The sequence below is a fragment of the Otolemur garnettii genome, unplaced genomic scaffold (genome assembly GCF_000181295.1).
Source record: "Otolemur garnettii isolate 467f Iridium unplaced genomic scaffold, OtoGar3 scaffold00029, whole genome shotgun sequence".
Lineage (NCBI taxonomy): Eukaryota > Metazoa > Chordata > Mammalia > Primates > Galagidae > Otolemur > Otolemur garnettii.
Window position 1 is genome coordinate 14,722,169 of NW_003852424.1, and position 18,861 is coordinate 14,741,029.

Below are 18,861 nucleotides of genomic sequence, written 5' to 3' on the forward strand. Positions count from 1 at the left end.
TAAGACTGAGTACATTGGATACTTTTTCTTCCATTCTTGAGATACTTTGCTGAGAAGAATATGTTCCAGCTCCATCCATGTAAACATGTAAGAGGTAAAGTCTCCATCTTTCTTTAAGGCTGCGTAATATTCCATGATGTACATATACCACAATTTATTGATCTATTCATGGGTCAGTGGCACTTGGGCTTCTTCTATGACTTAACAATTATGAATTGGGCTGCAATAAACATTCTGGTACATACATCTTTGTTATAATGTGATTTTTGGTCTTCTGGATATATACCTAGTAGAGGAACTGTGGCCATTTTAAATGAGGGAGATAGGTCCAGATGTACTGTGGTTAATGCATTTGTACTTTAAGGAGTAAATAAAGTAAAATAAATAGTTTTCAAATACTTAGAAGAATATCTTCTTAGATTTTTTTCTTTCTTTTTTTTTTTTTTTAGAGACAGAGTCTCACTTCATTGCCCTTGATAGAGTACCATGGCATCACAGCTCACAGCAACCTTCAATTCCTGGGCTTAGGCGATTCTCTTGCTTCAGCCTCCTAAGTAGCTGGGACTACAGGCATCCGCCACAACGCCTGGCTATTTTTTATTGCAGTTTGGCCAGGGCCGGGTTTGAACTCACCACCCTCAGTATATGGGGCTGGCATCCTACTCACTGAGCCACAGGCACCAAGCTCTTCTTAGATTTTTTGTGTTACTCAATGTAATGGCTAGATAATTGATTTTAACTTTAACTGGTGTTATTAATAGTTTCTGAGTCACATTAAGTCCAGAAAAGCAAATGGTGAGGGTCTAATTTGTTTGGCCAATTTCTGAGAGGTAAATTCTGCCACTGGGAGAGATCTTGGTGATGTCACTCTTGCAGGGTTGGAAAGTGATGTGCTGGGCACACCTTTTTGTATTTTGTGCTTTATTTTTACTTCAGAAATACTGCATTTCTCCCTGTTCCCCGAGGCACAGCAATATTGAAAGTAGGCCAGTTAATAACCCTACAGTGGCCTTTGAGTGTTCAAGTGAAAGGAAGAGTCACATATCAAGTCTTAACTTTCTTATTTAAAAACATTTTTTAAAGCCAGCCAAATTTAGCAGTAAGGGTTGTATATACCAACTTCAGTGACACAAGTGTTAATAAGTTCTAATAACATGCTACCATTGGGCTATCCTTAACTTAAAAGCTAGAAATGATTAAGCTTATTGAGGCAGGCATGTCAAAAGCTGATGTAGGAGGAAAGCTAAGCCTCTTGTGCCGGCTTGCCAAGTTCTAAGTGCAGAGGAAAAGTTTTAAAGGAAATTAAAGCTGAAACAAGCTAGGCATGGTGGTGCAAGACTACAGTCCCTGCTTCTTGGGGATGTTGAGGCAGGAGGATCGCCTGACCCTAGGAGTTCTGGGTTGCAGTGCTGATATAGAAGCTGCAGTAAGTTACCTAGAAGATAAGACCTCGCTAAAACAGCAGATTTTCTATGTAGACAAAACAGCCTTCTATTAGAAGAAGATGCCATCTATGATGTTTATAGCTGGAGAGGAGAAGTCAGTGCCTAGCTTAAGAGCTCAGAGCCTCGGGCGGCCCTTGTGGCTCAAGGAGTAGGGCGCCAGCCCCATATGCCGGAGGTGGCGGGTTCAAACCCAGCCCTGGCCAAAAACTGCAAAAAAAAGAAAAAAAAGTTCAGAGCCTCATAGGATAGGCTGATGTCAGGGGCCTATGCAGCTGGCAGCTGGTGACTTAAATTGAAGCCACTGCTCATTTACCATTCTGAATTATGCAGATATACTCTGAGTATGCTCTATAAATGGAATCACAAAACCTGGTGACAGTATGATTGTTTACACCTTGGTTTACTGAATACTTTAAGCCCCTTGTTGAGATCTGCTCATGAAAAAAGATTCCTTTCATAGCCGGGCGTTGTGGCAGATGCCTATAGTCCCAGCTACTTGGGAGGCTGAGGCAAGAGAATCGCTTAAGCCCAACAATTTGAGGTTGCTGTGAGCTGTGATGCCATGGCACTCTACTGAGGGTGACACAATGAGACTCTGTCTCAAAAAAAAAAAAAAAAAGATTCCTTTCAAAATATTACTGCTCATTGCACAGCCCACACTTCCTGGATGACCCAGAATGCTGCCCTTCACCCCAGAGCTCTATTGGAGATGTGCAAGGAGATGAATGTTGTTTTCATGCCTATTAACACAACATTCATTCTGCAACCCATGGATCAAGGAGTTACTTCAACTTTCAGATCTGATTGTTTAAGAAATACATTTTATTTTGTAAGGCTATAGCTGCAAGAGAGAGTGATTCCTCTGATGGATCTGGGCAAAGTAATTGAAAACCTTCTGGGAAATATTCATCATTCTAGATGCCATTTATCTGTTATTCATGGAAGGTGGTCAAAATGCCAACATTAACAGGGCTTTGGAAAGTGGATTCCAACCCTCATGAGTGACTTTGAGGAATTCAAACCTTCAGCAGAGAAAGGAGCTGCAGTTGTGGTGGAAATAACAGTAGAACTAGAATTAAAAGTAGAACATGAAAGCCAGGTACGGTGGCTCATGCCTGTAATCCCAGCACTTTGGGAGGCCAAGGTGGGTAGATCACGTGAACTCACAAGTTCAAGACCAGCCTGAGCTGGAGCGAGACCCCCATCTCTAAAAATAGCTGGGCATTGTGGCAGGTGCCTGTAGTCCCACCTGCTCCAGAGTCTGAGGTAAGAGAATCGCTTGAGGCTGGGCATGGTAGCTCACGCCTGTAATCCTAGCACTCTGGGAGGCCAAGGTGGGTGGATTGCCTAAGCTCACAGGTTTGAGACTAACTTGAGCCAGAGCAAGACCTCATCTCTAAAAAAAGAAAAAATAGCCAGACATTGTGGTTGGGTATCTGTGGTCCCAGCAACTTGGGAGGCTGAGGCAAGAGAATCGCTTGAGCCTAAGAGTTAGAGGTTGCTGTGAGCTATGCTGCCATGGCACTCTATCAGGGGCAACAAAATGAGACTATGTCTCAATAAATAAATAAATAAATAAATGTAGAGCCTGAAGATGGGACTGAATTCCCTGGCTTCTTTTTTTTTGAGACAGAGCCTCAAGCTATCCCCCTGGGTAGAGTGCTGTGGCTTCACAGCTCACAGCAACCTCCAACTCCTGGGCTCAAGCGAATCTCCTGCCTCAGCCTCCCAAGTAGCTGGGACCACAGGCGTCCGCCACAACACCGGGCTTTTTTTTGGTTGCAGCCATCATTGTTGTTTGGTGGGTCCGGGCTGGATTCGAACCCGCCACCTTAGGTGTATGTGGCTGGCACCTTGGCCACTTGAGCCACAGGCGCCGAGCCGAATTCCCTGGTTTCAAGATAAGAGAACAGATGAGGAGTTCCTTCTTATGGATGAACAAAATGGTTTCTTTTTCTTTTGTTTTTATTTATTTATTTTTTGAGACAGAGTCTCAAGCTGTCGCCCTGGGTAGAGTGCTGTAGCGTCATAGCTCACAGCAACCTCAAACTCTTGAGCCTAAGCAATTCTTTTGCCTCAGCCTCCCAAGTAGCTGGGGCTATAGGTGTCCACCACAAACCTAGCTATTTTTTGGTTGTAGTTGTCATTGTTGTTTGGCGGGCCTGGGATGGATTCGAACCTGCCAGCTCCAGAGTATGTGGCTGGCGTTCTAGCCACTTAAGCTATACAGGAACGGAGCCAAGATGTTTTGGGGGTTTTTTTTTTTTTTTTTTTTTTTTTTTGAGATGAGGTCTCACCATGTGACCCAAGCTGGCCTGGGTGGGCTTAAGTGATCCTGAGTAGCTGGGACTACTGGTGTGTGCCACCATGCCCACCTTCATTAAGGTGTGTGCATTGCCTTTTTAGGTGTGATGCTACTGGGCACTTAATATATTGCAGCACAGTGTAAACATAACTTCTGTGTACACCGGGAAACCAAACACTTGCGTCATACAGTGTTGCTTCACAGATAGATTTGGCATAAGTAACCCCAGGAAAATGTGTAAAGTCATATATTTTCAGTTTTGATTATCTTTCTTTCTGTGTGGCTTGTTCAGCTGTAAGTTTCAGTACTTCAGTGTTTAGGCAATGGCTCTGTACCATGTTCCCACCTTCCTCCTGTGGCTTCTCTGACACTGTGAAGGTGGGGATTTCTGTCTGCCCTTCTACCTAGTGACCCCAGACAGGAATGGCTAGTCACCTTGGTAGAAGGAAAGACACAGTGGCAATAGTGCTGGGCAGGCGGGAAGCCTGTGTCAGGCACACCATGACTAACACCCAGGGAGCAGGCTCCTGGGGCATCCGGAAGCCCCTCACAGGCAGTTGGCTCATGTTGGGGTGGCTGGGGAGGCATCAGCCTCACCCCTGGCAATGGAAAGTCTGAGAGCTGAGTTAACACTGATGCCTGCCCCTCCTCTCCCTTAGGGGCGACCCTGCTCACCATGCTCACTCAGGCCAAGCTCATTTGTCATGACTGCCCAGCCTTTTCCACCCAGAGCCCAGTGGTCCCTGGTCCTGAAGAGGTGGCCCCTGCAGAGTTAGCTCAGCCTTGAGCCTCCCAGGAACCTCAGCCTAGATGAGGGGTGGATGGGCCTGCTGCTGAGGCCTGGCACTGTCTGAGGGAGGTAATGGACTTTCAGGGATGTGTTAGCCCTGGGCCAGGTCAGGCTGACTTGTGTGTGTCTGAGGCAGGTGGATGCACAGCAGGGTGTGGAGCTCTGGTGCCAAAGGCAGCATTCTGGGCTATTCAGGAAGTGTGTGCTGTGGATTCCTTCTCAGTGCCAGAGGCTTCTTTCTCCTACAGTAGGGCAACAAACTTGGTGCCTGTCCCGTGCTGGCTCTAGTTGGTTGGCTGTGCACTTTGGCTTCTCCCTCAGCCCCTCCTGTGCACTTGGAGGGCAAGACTGGACCCAGGTACCCTCACAGCCCATGAGGAATCCAGCCTGCCCCAATTCCTACAGCTGCCACTGGAGATGCAAGGCCCATGCTGCCCCCACGGGCTCCCTGTGCCTGTTGGTTCCTGCTACCTTTGATTCAGCTCTTGGTGGATGCTTCACAGAGCTTTTGTGGACATTACCTGTCTCATTCAGGCCTTTGAAGGTCTCTTTAGACCACCAGGCCAGCCCTTGAGCCTCTCTGGTGTGGTTCCCAGTTCACCTGCCATCCCATCCCTGCAGTGGCTTGCCCACCTCCTGACCTGTGCCTCTATTTTCTTCACAGCTGGGAGCCACAGGATTTGAGACGGTGGGACCTGTCAGCAGAATGTCTCCTCCCCCTGAGAGCGACCCCAAGGCCACCGAGATGAGCACCGTGTCCAGGCCCACAGGAGCACCTGCATCTCACTAGCCGGGAGCCGTGGGCTGCCTGTGCCTGCCAGGCTGCAGTGATGTACTAGCCACAGAAAGGCCGCAACCTCGGGTTTCCACAGACTTGGGATTTGCACGGCAGCAGAGTCACCGTGGAGAGGCCAGGGTATCACAAACTTATGGATTTTGACAAGAAAGGAGGGAAAGGGGAGTTGGAAGAGGGCCGGAGAATGTCCAAGTCCGGCGGGGGCCGCAGCAGCCACGGCATCCGGAGCTCGGGTACCAGTTCAGGGGTCCTAATGGTGGGCCCCAACTTCCGCGTCGGCAAGAAGATCGGCTGTGGCAACTTTGGGGAGCTTCGCCTAGGTGAGCCCCCACTCAGCAGCAGGGAGGTTTTGGGAGGCTGCCCCTCTAGGGACACGAACCAGGGCCCTGCCATGATGAGCAGTGCCATCTGGACTGCCACGGGTATGTCTCAGTATGAATTCTGCCCCTCCCAGGAGTTTTTGGGGGTAATGTGGCCCTGGCCTCTGCTTTGGGGGACAGTTCTGTTGGGGGTCAATTGTGTAGTGGGCTGCAGACTGCAGATAGGCTATACTGCATGGAGAGAGGTGCCTGCATTGTGGGTTCTGAAGTTGTTACTTCCCACCCCTGGTCTCTAGGCTAGACAGAGACCTGGGGTATTCACATTCCCAGCACTGCTCGGTGCAATCAGTCCAGCAGCTGGTGTCCCTGGTGCTATGTGCCATTCCTTGTTTAAACATCTAAAATGCAGCACTGGGCCTTCCCAGGCCTCCGTCCCACCTGCTCTTGTTTCACACTGACCTTCAGCCTGGGTACTGCTGGTGCAGGACAGACAGGGACAGGTGGTGGTGGCAGAGGGGCCAACCTCCCATAGGTGCCCCATGTCAGGCAGATCCAACCTGGCCCCCAAGGCCCTCATCTTAGGTTGTCAGATGAGGGAAACAGGCCCAGGGAGGGAGTGTGATTTGACCACATCTTCAAGGGCAACTGCCTAGAGACCACTCTGGACTCCATGCATATTCCTTACCTGTGTCTTTGGATCTGTGACCCACCTGCCTACCTTAGTTTGCTCACCTATTAAACGGAATGGAGCCAGTTCCCCTGGTGGGGCAAGTTCCCCTGGTGGGGCAAACAAGGTAATGAGTTTTGGGCAAGTGGTCAGCAATGGGTGAGTGTCTTGTGTTCCGTCAGCAGCCTCTCCCCTCTCTAGAAGATGGAGGTTATTGTCTTAGCACAACACTTAAACTTGTGTATTCTCATTGGCTGCAAACCCTCTTCTCAGCCAGGGCCCACCTAGCGCTTTGCAGAGGCTGCCAGGATTCTACCTTCATATGTAGAGTCGTGCTTTTTGCCCAGCCCACTCTGGACTTTGGCCGTGGAGCCTCTTGCTTGTCCACTTGTGGCTTCAGGACATTTCAGACTCCAACTGATGTATTGAGCCACCTCTGATCAGAGCCATTCCATCTGGACCCTGGTCCCCACAAGATGTGCACATGTGTGTACATATACTCAGACACACGTACGGACGTGACACACACATATATGTGTGCACACACACATATGCACACACAAACACATAGATGCATATGCACAGACACAACCACACACATATGAGTGAGTGCACACACAAACACCCTTACACATGTACACAACTCTGACCTACAGCTCCTGTAGCCTGTACCGGGTAGTTCTGTACTGTTCTGGGGGTCCTATACTGTTCAATGGTCATTACAGGTACTGTTCCTCACACAGGTCCCCTTAGGCAGAAGGAAGTTTATTTTGAAGTTTAAAAAAATTTTGGTGTATGTTCTTTTCTGGCTTCATGGACTCAATGTGCATTCAAGGGCAGCTGTGTTGCATGAATCAGTAGTTGCTCACTGAGTAGTGCCGTGAGGGTGTCCAATTGTGCAGTGCTCTGTGTTCTCTTTATATATAACCCTGCTCAGAGACATTTGGGTGTTTCTAGATTTCTGTTAATAAAACTGGCCTAGACACCCCTCTGTGAGGCCTGTGTGTATGTGTGCGCTTGTGTACGTGTGTGTGTGTCTATTAAAGTGTTAGGCCATGTAGCAGTATGTGCTTGAAAAACTGTGAAACTGTGATGCTGACTTCCCCCATGCTCTTCCACCTGAAGCCCCTGCTGTGATGGCATGGAGAGTGCCAGGCATCTAAGCACCAGCTCTAAGCTGTTAGGCATCCACAGGTGGAGGCGTGGTGGGTGTGTAGTGGTACCCACTTCAAGTTCAATTTTCCATTTCCTTGATGAGTCATGTTTTTCAGCATTGTCCTCTTGTATATAATGTGTTTGTTTATTTATTTATTTATTTTTAGGAACAGAGTCTCACTTTATCACCCTCAGTAGAGTGCTGTTGTATCACAGCCCACAGCAACCTCCAACTCCTGGGCTTAGGCAATTCTCTTGCCTCAGCCTCCCAAGTAGCTGGGACCACAGGTACCCGCCACAATTCCTGGCTGTTTTTTTGGTTGCAGTTTGGCCGGAGCCAGGTTCAAACCCACTACCCTCAGTATATGGGGCTGGCACCCTACCCACTGAGCCACAGGTGCCGCCCCTGTGTCTTTTTTTTTAATTCTCATTTAGGCATGGTTTTCTTTGTGTTTATCCTACTCAGCATTCATTGAGGTTCTTGGATCTGTACATTAATGCTTTTTCATTAAATTTGGCAAAAATTTAGCTGCAATTTTGTCAAATATTTTTTCTTCTTTGAACTTACTTTCATTATTACCTGTTTGATGGGAGTGTTTGATTCTGCCCCAGGTCCCTCGAGGTCTTTTTATTTTCTTTCATCTTGCATTCTCTCTTTGTGCTTTGGTCTGGATACTTTCTGTTGTCTGCTGTAAGTTCAGCCTTTTTTTTCTTACAGTGTCTAATATATTAAGTTTACTCAGTGAATTTTTCATTTCAAAGATGGTATTTGCCAGTTCCATTTGCATTCTTTTTTGAGATTTCCCATCTACTCATTCATTTTAGCCATTTTTCCCTTTAAATCCTTAAACATGTTTATAATGTTAATAGGTGTTTGTCTTAGTTTGTGTTGTGCTGCTGTAACAGAGCACCACATTGGCTCAGTGCCCGTAACACAGTGGTTACAATGCCAGCCACATAAACTGAGGCCAGTGTGTTCAAACCCAGCCCGGCGCAACTAAACAATAATTACAACTGCAACAGAAAAATGACTGGGAGTTGTGGCAGGTGCCTGTAGTCCCAGCTACTTGGGAGGCTAAGGCAAGAGAATTGCTTAAGCCCAAGAGTTGGAGGTTGCTGTAAGCTATGACGCTACAGCACTCTACCAAGGGCAATAAAGTGAGACTTTGTCTCTAAAAAAAAAAAAAAACTGGAGGTGTGATTGGCAAGTTCCTTTCCCCAAGGTGTGGACTTTCTGGATTCTCAGCTGGATTTAAGGGAGTTCAGGGAGGTCTCCAAGCTCTGAGCAGCTAGAACTTCAGTGTCTTCTATCCTGTGGGCCTGTCAGAATCTTCTTTCGTCTTGAGGATTCTGCTGCCTACACAACTGGAAGTGTGCATGGAGGCCTTTGTGAAGCCTGCAGAACCCTGAGCACCTGACCACTCCCCATAAAAGAAAACATTGAGTGGCCAGGTGCAATGGTTCACATCTGTAATCCTAGCACTGTGGGAGGCCGAGGTGGGTGGATTGCCTGAGCTCACAGGTTCAAGACCAACCTGAACCAGAGCAAGACCTCGTCTCTAAAAATAGCCAGCTTTGTGGCTGGTGCCTGTAGTCCCAGCTACTTGGGATGCTGAGCCAAGAGGATCACTTGAGCCCAAGAGTTTGAGGTTGCTGTGAGTCCAGGGCACTCTACCAGGGGCAACAAAGTGAGACTGTGTCTCAAAGAAAAGAAAAGGGAAAACATTGATTAGCTACATGTCTTCTAAGTCTAAAAGGTCTGTTCATAGAGGCTAAGAACATGAACAGGAAAGCCACAGACAAGTAGAAATATGTGCAGAGCAGCACTTTGACAAACCACTAATGTCTGGGATATGTAAAAGAACCACAGCTTGGTGGTAAGATGATAAACAGTCCAGTTAAAAGTAGGCAAAGATTAGAACAGACACATCAGCTTGGCGCCTGTGGCTCAAGCAGCTAAGGTGCCAGCCATACATACACACCTGAGCTGGCAGCAGGTTTGAATCCAGCCCAGGCCCGCCAAACAATGACAGCTGCAACCAAAAAATAGCTAGGTGTTGTGGCAGGCACCTGTAAACCCAGCTACTTGGGAGGTGGAAGCAGGAGAATCTCTTGAGCCCAGGAGTTGGAGGTTGCTGTAAGCTGTGATGTCACAGCACTCTACCCAGGGTGACAGCTTGAGGCTCTGTCTCAAAAAAAAAAAAAAAAAACAAACCAGACACATCACAGAGGAATGGTTGGAGCACACAGGCAGAGTCTCACTTAGCCTCACCAGCCTCAGGGGACAGCAACTCAGCCCTCAGCAAGTCATACTCCATGCCTGTCAGCACATGTGGGCATCTCTGCCAGAGAAGGCAACAGCTGCCCACAGCAAGCCTTGCCTGGTAGTGTTGCTGCAGCTCTGCAGTCCTGTGCTAGGGATGGAGGGTAACAGAGACCAATCTCCCAAGGCTGCTCAGCAGAAGATAAAAACAAACCAGGGATGTATAGTGATACAGATGACACATGTGTCACCTGGCAAGAGGGGCCACACACGAGGGAACATAGCAGGCCACCCCACCTAGGGGCTGCTGCTTGGGTGGTAAAGGTGGAAGCAGGCAGGGGTCTGTAGTGGTGGTGGTGGTGGTAAGTGTGCACATACATGCTGACTCAGTCTGGCTCTCAATAGCAGCATGCATCTGCCAAAACTAATCAGATAGTGCTCTCCAGATGCAGGCATCCTCTGTGTAAATTTCACCTCCAAAGGGAAAAGGAAGGACTGTGTATAAACATTGAACTGAACCTGCAGGAGGAAATATTGAGGGGGAAGCTTACTGATGTCTAAAAGTTGGAGATGCCTCTCTAATGAGACAGATTGATGGGTGTTGGACCATCATAGCCTTACTGGGGTATGTTTCTGTTTTTGAAACTCTGAGAACAAAAGAGTGGAGGAGGACATCAGAGGCAGACCTATTCATTGTTCAAACTCAGGAACCAGCCCAGAGGGGCTCGTCTTGTCCTGGGAGCTGTTATCTGAGGTCCTGCAGATTGTAAACACACCCCAGGCAGGCAGTGCTACAGACACAGTGAAGCCAGAGGGCCCTGTCTGCAGCTAGGCTGACCCTTGAGGTGTACTAAGCCACCACAGTCATAGCAGCCTTAACTAAGCTGTCTTCCAGAACTTGTCCCCTCAAGGCTCTGTAAGCATTAGAGACTGACCACCTTCTTCCTCTCAGACTAACAGGAGAAAAGCTTCCCTTGGTGGTTATGAAACTCCTGCCTTTTGCATTTTTGTGGATTGAGGCTTGGACGTCCTCTGTAGGCAAGAGGGTCTGTCTCTCTGTCTTCTAGCCCATGTAGGATGTAGGGTCCTGCAGGCTGTGCTGGAGCTAAGGGGATGAGGGACCCAGCTTGGGGTCAGGACCTTAAGCTTGAGCACAGGAGAAATGCATCTGGGAGGGAAGGGGCATGCTGAGAACCAAGGCTTCTTAACCAGAGATGGATTTGGGGATGACCTCACAGGCTGGGATGTAGGGTAGGAACAGATATCTGGCAGCACCCCCCCCCCCCCGTGGAGGTACCCTTCTGGGGATGGCTAGGACCCTGCCCACCTGATGTCCCTCTATCCCCACAGGGAAGAATCTCTACACAAACGAGTACGTGGCTATCAAACTGGTGAGTGGGTCGTCCCTCCTGTTCCCAGCAGCAGCACACCATGGGTCTGGGACTCGGGTGAGGTGGGGGTGACGTGGGCTCCTCTCCCCCCCACCCCCAGGAGCCGATCAAGTCTCGGGCCCCACAGTTGCACTTGGAATACCGGTTCTACAAGCAGCTCAGCTCCGCAGGTATGTCCAGGCCCTGGAGTGGCTGTCGTGGGGGTGGCCTGGACTGTCCTTGTACCTGTATCTCTGTGCTCCTTGCAGAGGGCGTCCCTCAGGTCTACTACTTTGGCCCGTGCGGGAAGTACAATGCCATGGTGCTGGAGCTGCTGGGGCCCAGCCTGGAGGACCTGTTTGACCTGTGTGACCGCACCTTCACACTCAAGACGGTGCTCATGATTGCCATCCAGCTGGTGGGCGCAGGGAGAGGTGGGGGTGGGCTGGGAGGGACTGCAGGAGAGGTGATCTGGGCCTACATGGAGGGAGGGGAGTGGCTGCTGGGGCGGGGCCTGGCAGGAAGGGGCTAGGTTCCCGGCCTTGGGGATGCTGAGGCCGAGTCACCCTTAGATCACCCGCATGGAGTACGTGCACACCAAGAGCCTCATCTACCGGGATGTGAAGCCTGAGAACTTTCTGGTGGGGCGCCCGGGGACCAAGCGGCAGCATGCCATCCACATCATCGACTTCGGACTGGCAAAGGAGTACATTGACCCCGAGACCAAGAAGCACATCCCGTACCGCGAGCACAAGAGCCTGACGGGCACAGCACGCTACATGAGTATCAACACACACCTGGGCAAAGGTGAGTGCCTGAGGGGCTGTGTGTTTGGGGTTGAGGGAGCGAGCAGACGCTGAACCTCCTGTCCCTGTACAGAGCAGAGCCGCCGGGATGACCTGGAGGCCCTGGGCCACATGTTCATGTACTTCTTGCGTGGCAGCCTGCCCTGGCAGGGGCTCAAGGTATGTTATGTGCAGGATAGGGCTAGGGGCTTGGGATAGGGACTCAACATGGGCACAGAATGGATAGGCAGGTGGTGCATGGAGGGCTGGGTGGGAGCTTAAGGTGGAGGGGGGCAGGGCTGGCGGCACAGGGTGGCAGGAGCTCAGGCCCACTTCAGCTCCTCATCTATAGGCTGACACGCTCAAGGAGCGGTACCAGAAAATTGGGGACACCAAGCGGGCTACGCCCATCGAGGTGCTCTGTGAGAACTTCCCAGGTAAGGAGCCCCTGCGCTTGCCGCCCTACCCCCGCAACCCCTGCCCTCGCCAAGGCCTGCTGGCGCTCTCTCCGCAGAGGAGATGGCCACGTACCTGCGCTACGTGCGGCGCCTGGACTTTTTCGAGAAGCCAGACTATGACTACCTGCGGAAGCTCTTTACCGACCTCTTTGACCGCAGCGGCTTCGTGTTTGACTATGAGTATGACTGGGCCGGCAAGCCCTTGGTAAGTGTAGGGCTGGGCCAGGAAGCCCTGCTGGAAGTGGTGGAGCCCAGCCCCTCAGGCCCATCCCAACAGACTCTCCTGTTCACCCCTCTCCACTGTAGCCAACACCCATCGGCACTGTCCACACTGACCTGCCCTCCCAGCCTCAGCTACGGGACAAAGCCCAGCTGCACAACAAAAACCAGGTGAGGACCGGTAGGGACCTCAAACCAGGGAGGGCTGTGGACGCCAGCATGACTCCCCTAACTCCTACCAGGCGCTGAACTCTACCAATGGGGAGCTGAACGCTGACGACCCCACAGCTGGTCACTCTAATGCCCCCATCACTGCACCTGCAGAGGTGGAGGTGACCGATGACACCAAGTAAGGCTCTTGGGCAGCAGCTGGTGGGTGGGATGTCCTATGCCCTGAGTGTGGTGGTAAGGGGCCTGAGGCCGCCCCATGCCCACCCCTTCCCACCCTGAGCCTTCTTTCTCCCTAGATGCTGCTGTTTCTTCAAGAGGAGAAAGAGAAAATCGCTGCAGCGGCACAAGTGACCCCTGGGCGAATGCAGTGCTGTGAATCTGGGTGTAGCCCCTTAGGGCTAGAGCTTGTCCATGAGGCCCTCAGGGCATACCCACAGTGGCCCAGGGCCAGCTTCTGGCCCAGTGCTGGGTCTCAGACTGCAGGGGCTGCCAGGGCCTGGATCAGCCCACTGGCCCCCACCCCCAGGACATGGGGTCACTTCTTTCATGTAAGACTTTGGCCGAAATTTCTACACCTGTGTCTAGTCCTCCCCTCCAAGAGCATTAACTATTTAAAACAAGGAAAAAAGGAAAAAAACAGAGGCCCACCCCGCCCCCTCCCCTTGCCCACCCATTTCTTTGCTGAAGTGAGTAGTGTGATCCCGGAGGACCCGCCCCCTCCAGCCACCCCCATTGTCGTCATAAAGTCCAGCTTGTCTCCCTCGATCCAAAGGCTGTTTTCTCGAGGGGAGGGCAGGCCTGGCCTGGCCTAGGAGGGGTGCTTCAGGCTGTGTTGCCTCCACCCACCTGGGAGGGGGCATAGGCACTGCTGCCACAGGTGAGATGACCCCTGGGCCACCCCAAAACCAAAGGGGTAGACAGGGCTGGGGCCATGCCGAGGCCAGCCCCAACCAAATGCTGCACCAAAGCTTGGGCTGGCTCAGCGCTGGCGGGGTCCTGCCAGGTGGGGTAGGCTGGCTGTGTCCCCTGCTCTTGTGCATAGGTGCCAGGCCCTGCTGAGTCAGGACTGTGGGCAGTGGCTTCTCTCTTTGTGCTCCACCACCTGGCAAAGGAGCGGGAGACAAAATGCCTTAAAGCCCCCAGATACTTATGGGGTGTGGGGGCAGCCACAGGAGGTGGCAGGGTTGTCCCCAGTGAGGTCCCTGAGGCTGCCAGGGCGGAGCAGAGCAGCTGGGGGCCGTGCGTGGGGCGGTGGCTGTGTGAGTCTAGTTCTTGCTTTACAAAGTGTACAGAAATGGCATTTACGTTTCTCTGATGCTCCCTTGAAGCCATAGAATTTAGGGGCTTTTTTAAAAAAATAAAGGAAAAATGAAACCAATCTTGAGTCTGGTGTCTGGTGTATTCCAGGAGGCAAGGCCAGGGGTGGGCAACAGCTCAAGCTCTCATCCTCTGTTGGAAGATTAGTGAGGAGGGTGTGGACACAGCAGGGTAATGGGAGAAAAGGACCCAGTTGAACCAAGGGTATTGCTGCAGTAGGGTGTGGAGCAAGGGAAGCCACTGACCTTTCAGAGATGCAGAGAGGTCACAGGCATGCAGCTGGCGGTGACACATACCTTCCCTGTGCAGGTGTGTCTGAGAAACTCAGTGGCACTGCCCCTAAAGGGGTTGGTCTTGGCTGTGTCTCACAGCACAAGCCAGGAACCCCAATGTCTGGGTTAATGGAGCAGAGAAGAAAAATACCTCTTTAGGACCAAGGTGGCAATGGTGAAAATCAGCCATAATTCCTGAAAATAATGAAATAGGAATTCCAGGCGGCTGAAGTCAAGGACAGCTCCCTGCCACCCTTCTCTGGTGTTTTCTTCCCCCCAAACAGGAGGGAAAAACAAGTCCGCAGCATATACCCACACTCCAAAGTGGGAAGGGGAAATCCCCAAATACCATTGTGGGGTCTTAGTTACCAGCCCACTCAGACTCCTATAAGGCTTGGTGGGGAGTTAGGCAGGATGGTGGGGGCTGCAGTACAGGATTCCACACCTGTCCACAGAGGACAGCTTCCCCCTCAGAGAAGTTATCATAAGGCCAAAGAAGACAGCCAGGTTTGTTCCAAGAAGCATCTGAACACAGTAAAACCATCTTTTTTTTTTTTTTTTCTGAGACAGAGCCTCAAGCTGTCCCCCTGGGTAGAGTGCTGTGGCATCCCAGCTCACAGCAACCTCCAACTCCTGGGCTCAAGCGAGTCTCCTGCCTCCGCCTCCCAAGTAGCTGGGACCACAGGCGCCCGCCACAACGCCCGGCTATTTTTTTGGTTGCAGCCGTCATTGTTGTTTTGGCGGGTCCGGGCTGGGGATTCGAACCCGCCACCTTAGGTGTACGTGGCTGGCGCCTTAGCCGGTTGAGCTATAGGCGCCGAGCCAGTAAAACCATCTTGAAATAGATTCATAAAGTAAGTACAGGACTGGGCACAGTGGCTCACACCTACAATCCCAGCTGCACAGAAGGCTGAGGGCAGGAGGATCACTTGACCCAGAAAATCAAGGGTACCATAAGTTACTGTGACACCATTGTACTGCACCCTGGCTAACAGTGCAAGATCCTATCTCAAATAAAAAACAACAAAATAAGGCCAGGCATGGCGGCTCACGCCTGTAATCCTCTCCTTCCAGGAGGCCAACATGATTGGATTGCCTGAGCTCATGAGTATGAGACTAGCTTTAGTAAGAATGAGACTCCATGTCTACTAAAAATAGAAAAAATAGCCTGGTGTAGTGGTGGGCACCTGTAGTCCGAGCTACTCGGGAGGCTGAGACAGGAGGGTCACCTGAGCCCAAGAGTTTGAGGTTGCTGTGAGTTAAAGCTGACATCATAGCACTCTTCCCAGGGTGACAGAGTGAGACTGTCTCAAAAGAAGGATAGGAATGGACAAAAACATAACTGAAAACCAGCTGATTGAATTCAAGAAATAAACACAAGAAAAAGAAAAAAGTGTTTTAGGCTTGAGAAGGCATTGAAGGCTGGAAAACTTGTGCCAAGAGAATGAAAAGATACTTCATCAAGTAAAATATCAAGCAATAGTAGAAGTGGAAGACAGGCCAATAAGTAATAATATTAGATACGGATTTAAGAGTGTTAGCAGAACAGCTGGGCAAGGTGGCTCATACCCGTAAATCCTAGCACTGTGGGAGGCCAAAGCAGATGGATTGCCTGAGCTCATGGGTTCGAGATCAGTCTGAGCCAGAGCAAGACCTCGTCTCTAAAAATGTTAGGGTTGGTGCCAGTAGCACAGTGGTTACGGCGCTAGCCACATGCACCAAAGCTGGCAGGTTCAAACCCAGCCTAAGCCAGCTAAAACAACAGGACAACTGTAACAAAAAAATAGCTGAGTGTCATGGCAGGCACCTGTAGTCCCAGCTACTTGGGAGGCTGAGGCAAAAAAATCACTTAAGCTCAAGTTTTTTGTTTTTGTTTTTGTTTTGAGACAGAGCCTCAAGCTGTCACCCTGGGTGGAGTGCCGTTGCATCACAGCTGACAGCAACCTCCAACTCCTGGACTCAAGCAAGTCTCCTGCCTCTGCCTCCCAAGTAGCTGGGACTACAGGCACCTGCCACAACGCCTGGCTGTTTTTTGGTTGCAGCCATCCTTGTTTCACGGGCCCAGGCTGGATTTGAACCTGCCAGCTCAGGTGTATGTGGCTGGCCCCTTAGCAGCTTGAGCCACAGGCGCCGAGCCTAAGCCCAAGATTTTAATATTAAATGTTAACCAATTTCATGTAAGCAATTCCAAATTGTATATAAAATCAACACATTGTACCCCATAAATGCATTAACGTACACAGTTAAGATAAATAAAAAATAGCCAGGCATTGTAGTGAGCATCTGTAGTCCCAGCTACTTGGGAGGCTAAGGCAAGAGAATAACTTAAATCCAAGAGTTTGAGGTTTCTGTGAGCTGTGATGCCATGGTACTCTACCTAGGGCAACAAAGTGAGACTCCATCTCAAAAAAGGGAAAAAAAAAAGAGTATTAGCAGAGGTGAAACAACCAGTATTTTTTTTTTTTTTTGAGACAGAGCCTCAAGCTATCCCCCTGGGTAGAGTGCTGTGGCATCACAGCTCACAGCAACCTCCAACACCTGGGCTCAAGCAAGTCTCCTGCCTCAGCCTCCCAAGTAGCTGGGACCACAGGCACCCGCCACAACGCCCGGCTATTTTTTTGGTTGCAGCCGTCATTGTTGTTTTGGTGGGCCTGGGTTGGATTCAAATCTGCCACTTTAGGTGTATGTAGCTGGCACCTTAGCCACTTGAGCCACAGGCGCCGAGCCAACAACCAGTATTTTAAACTGTTGTCTGAGGGAACTTTCCAAATAAGTGTGACTTTCCTTGTTGAATGGGCACCTGGGAAAATTAAAACAGAATAATCAATTTTAAGACATAGCCTGGAAAAACAATTTTATTTTATTTTTGAGACAGAGTCTCACTGTGTCGCCCTTGGTAGAAAGCTGTGACTTCACAGCTCACAGCAACCTGAAACTCTTGGGCTTAAGTGATTCTCTTGCCTCAGCCTCCCAAGTAGATGGGACTACAAGTGCCCACCACAACACCTGGCTATATTTTGGTTGCAGTTGTCATTGTTTAGCAGGCCTGGACCTAGCTCAAACCTGCCAGCCTCAGTGTATGTGCTATGGGCGCCACCAACAAATTGGTAATCTTTGTGAGCCTACAGGCAGATGGGTGAAATAACTTACAAAGACAAGAAAACTAAGATTGTGGCTCGGCACCTGTGGCTCAAGTGGCTAAGGCACCAGCCATGTACACCCAAGGTGGCGGGTTCGAATTCAGCTGGGACCCGCCAAACAACAATGACGGCTGTAACCAAAAAATAGCCGGGCATTGTGGCGGGCACCTGTGGTCTCAGCTACTTGGGAGGCTGAGGCAAGAGACTCACTTGAGCCCAGGAGTTGGAGGTTGCTGTGAGTTGTGATGCCACAGCACTCTACCCAGGGCAACAGCTTGAGGCTCTGTCTCAAAAAAAAAAAAAGAAAACTAAGATTGTATTCTTTTTTTTCTTACAGTTTTTGGCCAGAGCTGGGTTTGAACCTGCCACCTCCAGCATATGCGGCCAGCACCTTACTCCTTTGAGCCACAGGCACCATCCATGAGATTATATTCTTTAAAGTCAACAAAGCAAGTCTTCAAAAGTGTAGCAGTCTTCAGAAGCTCAGGAGAGGCTCACCACCTGAAGCACAGTGGTTATGACTCCAGCCACATACACCAAAAGTGGCGGATTTGAACCCTGCCCGGGCCAGCTAAACAACTGCAACAAAAAATAGCCGGGTGTTGTGGTGGGCTCCTGTAGTTCCGGCTACTTGGGAGGCTGAGGTAAGAGAATCGCTTAAGCCCAAAGAGATTCTGTGAGCTGTGATGGCACGATGCTCTACTGAGGGTGACATAGTGAGACTCTGTCTCAAAAAAAAAAAAAAGCGCAAGAGAACCAAGTGTGATCTGAGTGTTCTGTGATCAGCCAAGCTGTCCCTTGAGTGTCAAACCCATGAAAAGTCTAAGTTTGACATGCAAGAACAAGAACTCAGGGAGTGGTGACCCATCTACTTTTTCTGGAGCTTTGCTGGATGGCAAGTGGGTTTAGGAATGTACAACTAAAAGATGAGATCAAAAGTGGGAGGCCAGGGTACCTCTGTGACATATTATGACAAAGTAAAAATAATGCAACTATAAGGTTGAAATGAACAGAGGAATATGGAGTGAACCCACTGGCTGTCTAGGCAGTAGCTTAGTGTGACATTCACCCATTGTATCCGTTTAGCATGCTAGGGTGGTTGAATAAACAGATTGAGTACTGTTTGCATTATTATAAAATATTATAAATCAAGAATAGAAGGAAAGTTAGAATGAGCCCTATGATGTTAGATCAGAGCCAGAGGTATCAGTTCAAACTATAGCTTTTAATATAATCAGATGAATAAATGCAGAAATAGAAATGTGTGGGCTCAGCGCCTGTGGCTTAAGCGGCTAAGGCGCCAGCCACATACACCTAAGTTGGCGGGTTCGAATCCAGCCCGGGCCCGCCAAACAACAATAATGGCTGCAACTGGGCGTTGTGGCGGG

At 50.0% G+C, this 18,861-nt stretch overlaps 1 protein-coding gene across 2 annotated transcripts in view; it reads left to right on the forward strand.

Moving 5' to 3' along the window:
- Positions 1 to 14,122, forward strand: part of CSNK1G2 (casein kinase 1 gamma 2) — a 34,851-nt gene extending 20,729 nt beyond the window's left edge. The window contains exons 2-12 of one of the 2 annotated variants that reach the window (XM_003788706.3): positions 5,205 to 5,656; positions 11,092 to 11,132; positions 11,233 to 11,302; positions 11,381 to 11,529; positions 11,684 to 11,918; positions 11,991 to 12,076; positions 12,249 to 12,333; positions 12,411 to 12,559; positions 12,661 to 12,744; positions 12,816 to 12,922; positions 13,041 to 14,122. In XM_003788706.3, the coding sequence (XP_003788754.1) occupies positions 5,470 to 5,656; positions 11,092 to 11,132; positions 11,233 to 11,302; positions 11,381 to 11,529; positions 11,684 to 11,918; positions 11,991 to 12,076; positions 12,249 to 12,333; positions 12,411 to 12,559; positions 12,661 to 12,744; positions 12,816 to 12,922; positions 13,041 to 13,095 (1,248 nt within the window). In that variant the 5' untranslated portion in view covers positions 5,205 to 5,469 and the 3' untranslated portion in view covers positions 13,096 to 14,122. Of the gene's footprint in view, positions 1 to 5,204; positions 5,657 to 11,091; positions 11,133 to 11,232; positions 11,530 to 11,683; positions 11,919 to 11,990; positions 12,077 to 12,248; positions 12,334 to 12,410; positions 12,560 to 12,660; positions 12,745 to 12,815; positions 12,923 to 13,040 lie in introns of both variants that reach the window. The other variant, XM_012804570.2, reaches the window with a different exon arrangement.
- Positions 14,123 to 18,861: the final 4,739 nt, after the last annotated feature.